We start from the raw sequence: 14,942 nt of genomic DNA, 5'->3' as shown, positions 1-14,942 counted from the left end.
AAATCTCTAGTTCAAATCATGATTCATACAGTCATTAGCTGCCAGACTTGCAATACAGTGTTAGTGAAACACTTCAGGAATTTAATGGGGAAACATATAAATGCTAAGCATTCATCTGCCTCTGTTGCCATGATGCTGACCACAAACATTTGTAAGTTTTAGTCGGCTCCTACTGGATCAGAAGTTGACTACAAATATGGTAATATGCTTGTATACAGAATGCCCACATTTGAAATAAATTGTAGGCTTGTCTGGGCTGCAGAGAAAGCTACCCCTTTTCTCACTTGTATATTCCCTGAAGACCTGCTTCTTCCATAATGCTTAAAAATCTTTGCTGACTAAAGCAATTTTCTAATGTATTTCATTTACTTGCCTTATTACTGACCAGCTCACTTACTGACATAAGATCGTTAGAGCAGAAGCTGTAAATAGCTCTGGGAGAGCAAGAGGGAAAAGAGCTGAAAAGTGAGCGAAGGATGTAGGGAGAAGAATACAGGGTTGTAAAAGTATTAAACAGCTTTTAGAATACATGTCTTGTTATCTTGCTATAGGCAACTAGTATGTATTAGTAGTACAATACGGTAATAGAATATATTATTGTACGCCTGTCCGCACCGATATTCCTTATTCTTATGTATGTGTATTAGAATACTAATGGAACTAAGCTGGAAAAGGGGTTGTTGGGGGTGTGTGTCTCTGTCTTTTTCTTTTTTTAAGTACAGGACATGTTTATTTTAATACATTTTACTTCCTTTAGTTTTACCTGCTTCCTACGCGGGTGGCACTGTGGGTAAAACCTCAGTGCCTAGGACCTGCTGATCGTATGGTCGGCGGTTTGAATCCCCGCGGCGGGGTGAGCTCCCGTCTTCGGTCCCAGCTCCTGCCCACCTAGCAGCTCGAAAGCACAATTAAGTGCAAGTAGATAAATAGGTACCACTTTATAGCAGGAAGGTAATCGGCGTTTCCGTGTGCTGCGCTGGTGCCGACTCGCCAGAGCAGCTTCGTCACGCTGGCCACGTGACCCGGAAGTGTCTCCGGACAGCGCTGGCCCCTGGCCTCTTAAGTGAGATGGGCGCACAACCCTAGAGTCGGACACGACTGGCCCGTACAGGCAGGGGTACCTTTGCCTTTACCTTTACACGTTAGGTCCGTATAGTTAAAGCTATGGTTTTCCCAGTAGTGATGTATGGAAGTGAGAGCTGGACCATAAAGAAAGCTGATCGCCGAAGAATTGATGCTTTTGGATTATGGTGCTGGAGGAGACTCTTGAGAGTCCCATGGACTGCAAGAAGATCAAACCTCTCCATTCTTAAGGAAATCAGCCCTGAGTGCTCACTGGAAGGACAGATCCTGAAGCTGAGGCGCCAATACTTTGGCCACCTCATGAGAAGAGAAGACTCCCTGGAAAAGACCCTGATGTTGGGAAAGATGGAGGGCACAAGGAGAAGGGGACGACAGAGGACGAGATGGTTGGACAGTGTTCTTGAAGCTACCAGCATGAGTCTGACCAAACTGCGGGAGGCAGTGGAAGACAGGAGTGCCTGGCGTGCTCTGGTCCATGGGGTCACGAAGAGTCGGACACGACTAAACGATTAAACAACAACAACAAACATGTTAGGAACATAGGAAGCTGCTTTATACTGAGTCTGATCATCGGTCCATGTAGTCCAATAATGTCTTCTCTGGCTGGCAGTGGCTCTGCAGGGTTTCAGGCAGTGCACATTTCCAGCCCTAACTGGACATGATGGGAATTGAATGAAGAACCTTCTCTATGTATGCAAAGCAGATGCTCTCCCCTGAGCTACCCGGTCCTTCTGCTGTTTTTATTTAAGTTTTACCTGCAGCCAAGCATTTTTGTCTCAAGTGGTGAACTGTCGACTGGAAAGAAAGCAAAAGAATGTGGCAAGGCAGGGCCTTCAAAGAGACTTGCGCAGGGCAACGTACAGCTGCTACTTCTCATGGAGCAGATGTTTATTTTGTGTGTCCCGCTGTGTGGCCCATCGCAGTCCCTGCACAAACTGGTTTCGCAGGACTTTGTGGCACTTCAAAGCCGTGTCGCGGGAAATTTCGCAGAAGTACAGTCACATCCATTTGCAAGAGTACATTTGGGTAATGTTGTGGGTGCTAGTTGGATAGTGCCCATTACAAATAAATGAGAAGATAGATAGGTGTCCACATATGAAATTGTATAGACCAGATGCAGCCTGATCTAATCAATTTAGCATCACCTTCAAATTCCACAGAATTAGGTGGAATAGCTACAGTTAGGAAGACTAGGCAAACTTGACTCCCAGTAGTAAGCTATACCCTTTTTGATTAACCATTATGCTTTGTAGGATTATCACAGATAGGTCAGTGCTAATGCAACAGGAATGGCACATCACTTCTTTCTTCAGGTCTCACCAGCCACGTGCTCCCTGCACCTGGGCTCGCAAACAATATACAAGTACATCCACACCTAAGACTCAGTTGGATTAGTCAAAAAACAGTGTTTTGAATGTGCAACACCAGATGACGCTGGAGAGCAAAAAGAATTTCTATGTGATTTTCCATAGCATTTTTCTTTTTCTTTTGTTATAATGATTTAATTTCTGACTTATTTATGGTGGGTTTTTTCCTGTGTGTAGATCCACCCCTAGTCATTAATATGAACCCTGCCATGGGCATTTAAAGGCAACGCCACATGATGTGGTGTGTTCAGCACAGCGGAGGCCTTGCAAGCCAACACCTCACAAGTTTCCTCTATGGAAAGCAGAAGTCTACATATAAAATTCGGGTCAATAGATTTGTTGGAATGGATGTTGCTAGTACCAATAGCAAATCTAAAATGTATAGCAATTTTTAAAGATAGGCTTACGTTTCTCTGACTAATTTCCACATTTCCATGTGTAGAAAAGATGTGCATGAAAACAGAAATCCCTCCCATTTGGGGAAACTCATTTGTCATATTGTTGTCACATGCATGGCTATTTTCACTTGAGGAGCAGCCTCACGGGAAGAACTTCTGCCAGTTTTATGCAAAAGTAGCTGTACAGAGCACTGATTGACTAGACGCGGGTGGCGCTGTGGTCTAAACCACTGAGCCTCTTGGGCTTGCCAATCAGAAGGTTGGCAGTTCGAATCTGCATGACGGGGTGAGCTCCCATTGCTCTGTCCCAGCTCCTGCCAACCCAGCAGTTCAAAAGCATGCCAGTGCAAGTAGATAAATAGGTACCACTGTGGCAGGAAGGTAAACAGCGTTTCCGTGCACTCTAACTTCCGTCACGGTGTTCCATTGCGCCAGAAGCAGTTTAGTCATGCTGGCCACATGACCTGGAAAGCTGTCTATGGACAAACGCCAGCTCCCTCAGCCTGAAAGCGAGATGAGCGCTGCAACCCCATAGTCACCTTTGACTGGACTTAACTGGGTCCTTTACCTTTTTACCTAGATGCCTGAAAATTCACAGAGCACCCTCTCCCTCTTCTCCAAGAAGTTTTAAAATCTTAAACCAGGCATTATAATTTCTGTTATTTTAAATGGATAATTGTACTAACAACACATGAACCAACCAACCAAAGAGTAGGCAGCCTTCTAGACAGCAGAGGTGAGGAGGAAAACTGATGAGAATATCAAGATTCACTGTGGAGGAAGGTACCTGTGTCCTCTCTATGAATTCTAAACGCGATACTCTATAATAACCCTTGCAAGTCAGCTATTTCCCCTTCATTTGAATTGAGTTTGAAGCATCTTCTTTAAGCCTATCTAAGCAAATGTTAGTATTCATTGCAGCCTTCTAATTACAAACGTGTTTTTTATGTTTGACAGTGTATCAGTTACAACAGGAAGCACCTCGTCCCAAGAGAATAATTTGTCCTCGAGAGGTCAGTTTCAAGTTTCTCTTCATCTTCTTTAATTGAATGGTCAGCAGCATGGTGATACTGTTGGTCTTCACATTTTATGTGTGCAGGATGTGATCTATATATTGTCATCCACACAAAAGATTCAAAAGCGCTCTCTTTTTTAAAAATTATAAGGTAAACATTATAAAAACACCAGTCGGTGTTTGTTATAAATTTTAAGCTTTAAGTGATTAATATTATTAAGATGTTTTCAGTACTACTTTTGTGTTCATCAAAGTGTTGTGTATCTTTGTATTTATTTCTGCCATAAATGAAGCACGATTTCCTACCCCACCCCAGCAAATCTTCCACTAGCTTCACAAACCCTGTTTGTCATCTGAAAATATGCATTTTGACAAATGTTTTAGAATAGTGTAGACAGACTATTGAATTGATAGCATGCGGTCATTCTCCCTACAAGTCTAAAGCACAAAGACAGTATGTAAGAATAGATAAGGCGGTGCATTTACTGGCTGTCTCCCAGTTTGGTTTCCTGAAGTTTCTTAACAGAGTGCTTTGTTTCTGACCAGTTTTATTCCCATGATGGTGTACTAGGTATGGCTCACCCTAATTGCACAACATCTGAGATGAAGCTGCTGATCTTGGTTTTGTCTTGGCAGAGTAAGCACCTCATTAAAGAGGTGCTTCCTTCCCTAGGATGTTCCCGGTGATGTCTGTATAGGCCTTATGAAGGTCACCGGAAGCGTTCCTGATTGAAGACACAGATCTGCTGTAACTATCAGAGGTGCTAACTGAGAAACGCACATTTCAAGTGGATAAGCAGCTCTGTCTGATGCTTCAGTAGCTCTGAGCAGAGAGGACTCCCTAGTCTTCCTCCTGAAATAGACCTGTCCCAGTCAATGCATCTCCTGCAGAGCAAATCTGCCGTTGGAAAGAGCAGTTTCCAGCATCAGGCAGGAGCCCTTCCCAGTAGCAGATCTGTTCATGAATAAGCTCCTCAATTGTCAGGCTTAAAAGCAATTCTTTTGTTTTCTGCAGGTGGGAAGGGCACACCCACTGCAGCAGAGTTCTCCAGGAGAAGGGAGGGAGAGATCCTTTCTCTTTCTCCTGGGAAGAAGCTGTTTGGTTCGAATGTGCTTGAAGCTCCTCTAGTCGTCTCTTTAGTATGATAATGATTTTCAGTCGTTTTTAAGGACATGTTTCTTCACGTTTGCTAGCAAGCAAGAATAGCCAGAAGCAATGCTGTTAAGGTGACTATCTTTGCACAGGATACTCGGTGCATTTCCATGTGTGCCATGAGACTTGTTGGTGTGCCTTAAGTTGTGATGAGTGAGGTCATTGTGGCTCATACTGAGATTGACTCAGAAATAAAGCAGCCTGCAATGTTTTGGAACAGGCTAGATGAATGAGGCTAGGAAAAAAATACTGGGAAGTTGTCTCTGGCTTGGGTTTTCATCTTGTTCTTCTATATACCGTATTTTTTGCTCTATAAGACTCACTTTTTCCCTCCTTAAAAGTAAGGGGAAATGTGTGTGTGTCTTATGGAGCGAATGCAGGCTGCACAGCTATCCCAGAAGCCAGAACAGCAAGAGGGATTGCTGCTTTCACTGCACAGCGATCCCTCTTGCTGTTCTGGCTTCTGAGATTCAGAATATTTTTTTTCTTGTTTTCCTCCTCCAAAAACTAGGTGCGTCTTGTGGTCTGGTGCGTCTTATAGAGCGAAAAATATGGTACTTGGTAAGTCTATCTTCAATAACGCTTTCCACCAATTCTCCCTGAAATGATGCAGAGACATCTTTCGCATAGGGCTTAGTGGTGTGTCGCGCCAGGGCGCCGGCCTCTCAGGGGCACCCCAGCGAGTGGGGGAGCTGTGCAGCTTTGCTGGTAGCCTCCCCTTTCTCTGCACAACCGCCAGCTGCGCCCCGCCAACTATATGGCAGGCGGGCGGACGGGTAGCTTCCTTCCCAAGCCTTCGTGAGAGGAGAGTGATTCCCGCAGAGGCTTAAGATGGAAGCTGCGTCCCGCCAACCATATGGCTGGCAGGCGCTTAGCTTCCCTCCCAAGGCTCTGCTGGGATTGCTTTCCCGCAGCGGCATGGGGGGGGGGGAGTTGCGCCCCCCCATAGCTGGCAGTGCGCAGCTTCGTCGTCCCCCCCCATCCGTGGTAATTTGGGGGTGCTGGGCGGATATTTGCACCACAGCGCCGCATCTGCTAAAGATGTCCCCGAAATGATGTTAAGCTAACCAGCCTGTGATTTCTTAGATACACTCAGATCCATTTTTTAAAATTGGTGTTAAACACCTCCCACCCCAAAAGAAACAAAGATAACACAATGAGATTAATATCAGATTAAAATATTATTATCCTACTACCCAATTATATAAATGTTACCTTTTACGCATTTCGTAATGATTGAAGGAATGGAGCATTGTAGATGACTCTTGGAACAAATTCCCCCCTGTATAAACTCCCATTACAGAGTAGCTTAATGTTCGTGCAGCTTATTGGTTTGGCATAATGCTAAATCGGTGTTGGAAGTCTCTCTCTGCTGGAGATTTTCAGAAATTGCTAACAATTATTCAACAAAACAGTGTTCACTACAATGGCAAATTTGAATAAATTGTCCCTGGTGCATACAAAGCATGCACTTCCTAAACCAGACTATTATGCAGAGAAATATGTCAGCTAATTACTTTGCTCATTGTTCTTAATTCTAATTACAGTTTTAGAAAACACTATTGCTAGTAAAGATAGTAAAATATGTGATAGCTTGGGGAAAAGCAAAACATTTTACCATCCTCTGCTCTTAATTCTGTACGAAATGGGAATGGGATTTTTATTCATAAGTGCCCATTTATTTTTCAGCTGGATGTAATATGCAGAAATCTTCAAAGTATAAATAAATACAAGTAGTAATGTATGAAGGGGTTTAACATATGTAAATGTGAAATGTTCCTCTGTTTTCTGCTTAGATTTTCCTGAAAGCCTAGCTGTAAAACAAGAGCTTGAAGATTACTATGGTATCTTTTTGGCTTGTAATATTCTCACTGTGGTGCTAAAGCATCCAGGAATTCCTTTAGTTCACGTAAAATTCAGTAAAAGATAATATAAAATGTTGGATTTTGACCTGGGAGACATAAATCTAAATAAGAGACTCAGCCATCGATGTTTTCCCCCCCAGTTGTTCACATCTAAAGATGGAATATTTATTCGTGGATTTAAATGGATAATACATGATTTGATGTGAAATGGTCCTGAATCATTCTATGTCCTCAAGTAATGTTTTACATAAGAGACGAACTCTGCCTGTGTACGCTACTGGTCTGAAAATTAAAGATTTTGGTAGATACTGCAGTTTGAGTTCGCTTTCTTCCTCCAGTGAGAGCCAGGACAGCAACCTAGGTTGGAGGTGGGGGACTCTCTCCTTTCTGCCCTGACTTCAGCTATCTCTGAAGGGATGCTGGTTCTCCTTCACTCAGCTTTTCTGCAGAACACAGAGGCACAGCAGAGGCTGAGAAGGACTTGGAGGGGCGGGAGGAGGCAGAACCGGAGGTGGCAGCGACTGAACAGGAGCCCAAAGAGAAGGGTACAAGCTTGTCATCTAGAACCAGACACCACCTTCACAGATGGAAGCAAACTCTCCACCAAGGAGAGTGTGTTTGCAGTTCCCAACATTTGCAAAATGAGTGAGTCTTGTGAGTTAGTGCACCCCACCACACCGGTGGGGTGTGGGAACAGGTTGGAGCATCTTAGCTGCTTACATCTTTTTCAAAACTTCTTGGCCTGCTCTTGTCCCTCGTATGCTAAGAAGGGTGACATCATAAACTGGATGATGTCATGCAAAGTATAAAACAATACCATGTATCCTAAGTGTCTCAGACTGGAGAAGGATGACGTCATAAAGCAGATTGTGTCCAGTGAGTCAATCTCAAATGTTTTCCAACTAGATAAATGACTTAATTAAATATGTATATTTAGGCACTGATGCCAGGAAAGGAAATCTGTTCAGGATGAAATAGTCTGTTCCCCAGGGATGGTTTGTCCACCTGGCAACTGAATAAGAGACTTTTCCAAAGGAAAGGAAAGGAAATGTAGTCTTAATTTTGTAAATGTAGAGCAGGTGGATTTGTATTCGGATATGCAGTCTGGCCTGGAGGAAGTAAAGTTGAGGGGGAAATAGAAGACAACAGATATGGAGGCAATTTAACCTAGTTTTAGATTTAATCAGTTTTAGATTCTATTTTAGATGAACCCTGGTTTGCCATGGCGTCTGAGCCTTAGGAACTAATTTTAACTATTCGTAATCGTAAGATAGGGACACTGGTGGCGCTGTGGGTTAAACCACAAAGCCTAGGACTTGCTGATCAGAAGGTTGGCGGTTCGAATCCCCACGACGGGGTGAGCTCCCGTTGCTTGGTCCCTGCTCCTGCCAACCTAGCAGTTCGAAAGCACATCAAAGTGCAAGTAGATAAATAGGGACCGCTCCAGCAGGAAGGTAAACAGCGTTTCTGTGTGCTGCTCTGGTTCTCATCTTGCTACCTTTAATCGTAAGATGCTCAGGGTAATTCACCTGGTTCTTCCAGGCCACTTTATCTTCACAACAATCCCAGGACTTAGGTGAGACCAGTAGAGCAACTGGCCCAGTTGAGTCTCAGGGCTGAGTAGCAAAGGGAATCCAATGTCTCCTCACTCTTAGTCCAACAAACTAACTAACCATTACACCCAACTCAGCCTCATGTGAAGTATGACTTCTTGAAAGCAGCAAAGAGCCACATCTGAACATTTCCTGCTACTTCTCTTACTAAAAAGTAACATAAGAAGTGATCCTTCATGAATTATTCCCAAATGTTTTGACCCGACAAGCAGATCAGCCAGCGATCGACTGAGAGCTATTAAAGTAGCTCTGAAATCTGTGACTTTTTTTTTTGCTGGCAGCAGTCCTACACACAATCAAGCCATGCTTGAAACCCAGTGGCCTCCTTTGTGAATCTAGATCCTTATCGACTGTTTGCTGAACTTCTACAGATTTGTCTATCATTGTTATGTCCCTATTGGCTAGCTGTCTCACTTGCCTGTGTTGTTAGCAGATTCTCCTGTGAGATATGGTAGAATCTGCCGGTTGAACAGTTGTTAATTCTTTAGAAGGTGAGCCTACAGATCAAATCGATTTGCGTTTCCCTCGCATCTTACCAAGTACATGTCATTGACACTTTATTTCTGTATACAGTGGTACCTCTGGTTAGGTACTTAATTCGTTCTGGAGGTCCGTTCTTAACCTGAAACTGTTCTTAACCTGAAGCACCACTTTAGCTAATGGGGCCTCCTGCCACCACCACACGATTTCTGTTCTTATCCTGAAACAAACTTCTTAACCTGAAGTACTATTTCTGGGTTAGCGGAGTCTGTAACCTGAAGTGTATGTAACCTGAAGCGTATGTAACCCGAGGTACCATTGTATCTGAAATAGTTGTCATTTATATCCTCTCTATTTAATTATCTTGTTTTGTTCCTTCGTTGTTGAATGGGCTGGACATGTTTGCTATCCACTACTCTTTAAGGTGGGTTTCTAGACTTTGGTAACATTCCTTCCCAGGCCTCCATTGGATATAACCTAATCTGATCAAAATACTACATTTGGGCTTTTACTCTCACCATGACTAATGTGCTAAAGGGCATTGTATGCAAATGTTTATCTTCTGGACTTTGAACGTCTTACTAATGCACTTTTCAGATTTTCCCATCATTAACAGATTAGATGATTAGGCAACATGGTTGGGTGTGGGTGCACAAAGATAATTACAGAGGCTGTCTGGTTGTAAATTGATCTTTAGATACTGGTGATTGGTAAATGCAACTCTAGCTACTCCCAGTTACAAAATCCAAGATAAAATCTTCAGTGTAATCTGCAACCTATACTCCCCCCCACAAAAAAGTCCATTGTGGTCCTGGGGAAAGAATACACATCTACAAAACTTTATTAGCCTTTGGAAATGCAGTCAAAGTCCTTTTTCTTGACAGATACCTTATTTTGGAGATTAGAAAGAAAACTGGATGCCTTTTCCTTTAAATTGTGTGAATTCTTCTACAACTGAAATAGTGCCACCATTTTCAATGCCCCTTTTTATTTTTTATTTTTACTTACATCAATTTATGAAGAAGCAGCATTTTCATTTAAAAGCTGGTTTAATTAAAAAATCATAAGAAGTCATTAGGGTGATTTCACACATCATCTTGAATGCAGATTATTTGAGAGGAGAAATTGTATTTAGGGCATATATTTATCCCACAGTCATTGGTCATAATGCTTTTCTGCGAAGTTTCTGCTATACAGTGGCATGTTTTTACAATAACATTTTTACTGTGCTTACTGGAGATCACTATCGCAGACGTTCCAAAGAGGAGGAATTGCAGTTCAAGGTCACTGCAATCTTACACCTAGTGTTTATGTTTTGTTGACTCATCAAGAGTGCATACCTTGATTCTAAATGTATTTTACTTGCAAAAAAAAATGCCACTAGTTTTGACAAACTCTTCTTTTTAAGATTACATTGGTTACAGCTTCAAACAACACCCAGTAAGTCTTCAATGCATGTCTACCGTGCATTAACATAACAGAAATTGATCCAGAAATTCTTCCATCCTTCAAAGCAGTACTGTATAATGTTGCACATTTCTGCCACAGTTTGTCATTGTGGGTGGACTTGCTTGGAGTCACACATTCATTTTAAGATGCCTTGTGAGATGCAGTTTTCTCTAATCTTAGCTATGTCAGTGTGTTCAGAAGCTGTCATATCTGTATGAACTATGATCTTGAAGTCAGAGAGATGGGCCATGCCTGAAACCTCACAAAACGTTATTTTTGAGAAAGGCATTTTCATGAAGCTGTTTGACATTTTACACTTGGGTTGTGGTGACGCTAGAATGCTGCTCTGGGCTCCTTGGAGAAATGTTGAGATAAAAATATAGTAAGTAAATAGACACTAGGCATTGCAGAGAGATTCCTCTGCTGGGGATTTGGGGTTTCAGAAAATTTTCTAGTATGCTATCGCAAGGGGGGTGGAATGCATCAAAGGATATGTAAGAGATAAGTTAGATTCTTTCACTGTATCATCAGGAGTTTTGGTTTTGGCAATCGCTGACAGATATTTATGAGGTTTCCAGCTAAGCACTGTATACTGAGCTCTCAGGGGACAAAATTTGTACTAACCAGCAGCAAGCAACATTTGAGTTTGTCTGTGTTATATGTTGTTACTATTATTTATTAAACAGATTAGTTGCCTTTTTTGCCAGTGCAATCCGAAGTGACTTACAACAATAAATAATAAACATTTAAAAAAGACAAAGAATAGAAAAATCTAAAATGCTTTCATACTTTGAAAGGCAGGAACAGAACACCCTGGCAGTTAAAGGAGACTACAGATAATTAAAAGACAAAGGCCTAGCAGAAAATAAATGTTTTTGCTGGTGCCTAAAGATACGTACCACAGAGCCTAGGGCTTGCCGATCAGAAGGTCGGCAGTTCGAATCCCTGTGATGGGGTGAGCTCCCGTTTCTCGGTCCCTGCTCCTGCCAACCTAGCAGTTCAAAAGCACTCAGTGCAAGTAGATAAATAGGTACCACTCTGGCGGGAAGGTAAACGGCGTTTCCGTGCGCTGCTCTGGTTTGCCAGAAGCTGCTTAGTCATGCTGGCCACATGACATGGAAGCTGTACGCCAGTTCCCTCAGCCAGATGAGCGAGATGAGCGCTGCAACCCCAGCGTCGTCCGTGACTGGACCTAACGGTCAGGGGTCCCTTTAAAGATATGTAACGATGGCGCCAGGTGAACTTCCCTGGGGAGAGCATTCCACAAATGGGGAAGCACCACTGAAAAAAGGCCCATTCTCATCTTGCTACCCTGCGGACCTCTTGGTAAGGTGGGGCCCACAGAGAAGGATCTTAGATGGCAATCACAGGGTCTGGGTCAGTGCATGTGGGGAGAGGCAGTCCTTGAGGCCCAGAGCTGCATAAAGCTTTATAGGTCAAAACCACCATTTTGAACTGGGCCTTGAAGCTAACTGGTAGCCAGTGTAGTTGAGTCAGGGTTGGTGTTAATTTACTCAAACTGTCTTGCATCCTGGCGGCCAAATTCTGCACCAGCTGCAATTTCCAAACCATCCCCAAATGCAGTCCCACGTATAACACATTGCAGTAATCTAACCTAGAGTTTACATGGACAACAGAAGTTAGGCTAGCTGTGTCCAGATAGGGGTGTAACTGATGGAAAGCGTTCTGCACCACTGAGGCCATTGGACCCTAGGAATTTTTGTGGACAGCCACAATAGCTGGAACATGTTACCGATGAAAAATCTAGGCAGACAAGTAGGAATAACCGTAAACAAGCTGGAAACCAAGCCCCAGATTACCATATTTTTCGCTCTATAAGACGCACTAGACCACCTAGTTTTTGAGGAGGAAAACAAGAAAAAAAATATTCTGAATCTCAGAAGCCAGAACAGCAAGAGGGATTGCTGCACAGTGAAAGCAGCGATCCCTCTTGCTGTTCTGGCTTCTGGGATAGCTGCACAGCCTGCATTCGCCCCATAAGACGCACACACATTTCCCCTTACTTTTTAGGAGGGAAAAAGTGAGTCTTATAGAGCAAAAAATACGGTAGTTCTGTTTGGATATAGCATGTGTGAATACCAAAGGCAATAGCATTGCAAATAGGCAGTGTAACATGCATTGTTAGAAACAGGTTAACTTGCAGTGCATTCATTTTCTCTGCCTTGTGTAATTAGGTATCCTGAGACTTGCAAGACATTGATCACCAGCCCAAGGACTCTGCTGTGTAGTAGTAATAATTTTACTATTTGTAACAGGTTACACCTGACTGGGTTGCCCAATAAACATTACAGGGCATTTCTTTCTTTCTTTCTTTCTTTCTTTCTTTCTTTCTTTCTTTCTTTCTTTCTTTCTTTCTCTTCATTTTGAAGCATTGCAATAAAGATTAAAACATTAAAATGAAAGGGATCCAGCCATAATTTAGTATTGGTTACTGAAAGACTGCCAGTGAGAAGCACATTAGTAATGACTATTTAGATCAAAGGCAACTGTTAATATTCCAGCACTATGCTCCAAATATTAGATGAACATTGAACAAAAACATAGTGCATCAAACTTTGTAAGGAACTGCCCCCTGCTGGCCTGGCATTTGTTTGCGTATAATTGCCAGATTAAAATTTTCAGCATTACGTGTAGCATTTAAAATTAATCCTTTGTGCTCTCTTAGATAAAGGATGCCATCCTCCAGGCTTCCTGCTTTGCAGGCAACAGTTATTTCACCCTAAAACACTTTTTTAAAGTTGTAACCTGAAGTATTTGTGGTTGGGCAAAATATTGATGATATTATTGTTTCACCAGCTTAAATTTTTATTGTTGCTTCTATTAATGTATATCTAACTGTGTTGTCTTTCCCCCTCCATTTAGGTGGAGAACAGACCAAAATACTACGGACGAGAGTATGTATTAAATTATTTGTAGGAAAATAACTTTTAAAGTAATAATTTGATGCATGATACTGTGCAATTTAAAATTGCTATGAAGAGATCGTTTAATGTTAATGAAGAGAAAATTTAACTCAGTGTTATTTCTCCATTTCTTTCCATGTACTTACTCAGTTTTTCTTGACTTCCCAGACTCTTGGTTTGCATGCATGTGAATTGTCTTTTCAGGTGGTACCTATAGTGTATATACATTTCAGTATGTATTTTGCAGTTAGAGATGTAGAGCAATCCTAACCCAGCCCTGGGAACAACTGGAGAAGTGGAGCCACTGCTGTTGGTCAGGAAAGAAGGTGGCGGGGATGTTTTTCCTTTGGTTGTTTGTTTAAAGGGAAAGACCAACTGGGTAATTCCAGAGGCCCATCTAGAAGAGTTTGGATTTGATATCCCGCTTTATCACTACCCGAAGGAGTCTCAAAGCAGCTAACATTCTCCTTTCCCTTCCTCCCCCACAACAAACACTCTGTGAGGTGAGCGGGGTTGAGAGACGTCAGAGAAGTGTGACTGGCCCAAGGTCACCCAGCAGCTGCATGTGGAGGAGCGGAGACGCGAACCCGGTTCCCCAGATTACGAATCTACCGCTCTTAACCACTACACCACGCTGGCTCCCAGAATAGTCCAGAATCCTATTCTCACGGTGGCCAGCAGCAGCAGCACTCTCCCAGCTTGTGATTTCCAAGAGCTGGGATTCAGAGGTCTACTTCCTGCAACAGGAGAACAAGGCCATCGTGAGTCATAGCATTTGACAGCCTTATCGTCCTTGGTAAGGTGCAATAGAGTGGGCCACCTGTCAATGGGCCAGCTTAAAATCCATGGAATCCTTGGCCTGTTCTTCTCCACCCCATTTTGGAAACTTGTGCTGGCTGTGAATGGCAGCCTGCCATTAATACAAGTACAGCAAGGGGCTTCTGTAGCAGTGGACCCACCCCCCCACCCCCCACCAGCAGACCCAGGGAGAAGGACTCTTCCACCCAGTCTTCTTCAATTATTTTGTAAATCTTAACTTAGGTTTCCTTTTCAGAATCACAGAATCATAGAGTTGGAAGGGACCACATGGATGATCTAGTCCAACTCCCTGCAATGCCCAGTGTGGGGCTCGAACCCACAACCTTGAGATTAAGAGCTCTACAGACTGAGCTATATGATCCAGTCTGAATCTGGTGTTGTCTATTCCAAACTTTAAATTGCTGGAAAGCGTAATGCTGGTGGTCAGCAAAAGAGGTTTAAAGACTCTCTCAAGGCAAATCTAATAAAATGTAGTATAAACACCGACAACTGGGAAACACAGGCCTGCAAGCACTCCAGCTGGAGAACAGCCTCTACCAAAGGTGTCATGGACTTTGAAGACGTTTGAACTCAGGACGAAAGGGAGAAACGTGCTAAGAGGAAGGCACATTTGGCAAACCCTCACCGTGATCAACTCCCACCCAGAAACCTATGTCTCCAGTGTAGAAGGACATATGGATCCAGAATTGGCCTCCACAGTCACCTACGGACACACTATTAAGACCATGTTCATGGAAGACTATCTTACTTGGCCACGAGTGATCGCCAAAGAAGAA

At 42.9% G+C, this 14,942-nt stretch overlaps 1 protein-coding gene across 2 annotated transcripts in view; it reads left to right on the top strand.

The window, feature by feature from the left end:
- CHN2 (chimerin 2) overlaps nucleotides 1-14,942 on the top strand; it is a 152,344-nt gene that overhangs the window by 60,542 nt on the left and 76,860 nt on the right. Inside the window, exons 1-3 of one of the 2 annotated variants that reach the window (XM_083405068.1) lie at nucleotides 1,816-2,109; nucleotides 3,806-3,861; nucleotides 13,307-13,338. In XM_083405068.1, the coding sequence (XP_083261194.1) occupies nucleotides 1,959-2,109; nucleotides 3,806-3,861; nucleotides 13,307-13,338 (239 nt within the window). In that variant the 5' untranslated portion in view covers nucleotides 1,816-1,958. Of the gene's footprint in view, nucleotides 1-1,815; nucleotides 2,110-3,805; nucleotides 3,862-13,306; nucleotides 13,339-14,942 lie in introns of those variants that run through there. The other variant, XM_083405067.1, reaches the window with a different exon arrangement.

Source organism: Podarcis tiliguerta (assembly GCF_965153285.1).
Source record: "Podarcis tiliguerta genome assembly, chromosome: 12".
NCBI classification, from domain to species: Eukaryota; Metazoa; Chordata; class Lepidosauria; order Squamata; family Lacertidae; genus Podarcis; species Podarcis tiliguerta.
The sequence above is the reverse complement of the archived record's forward strand: the minus strand, read 5'-3'. Positions and strand labels throughout refer to the sequence as shown.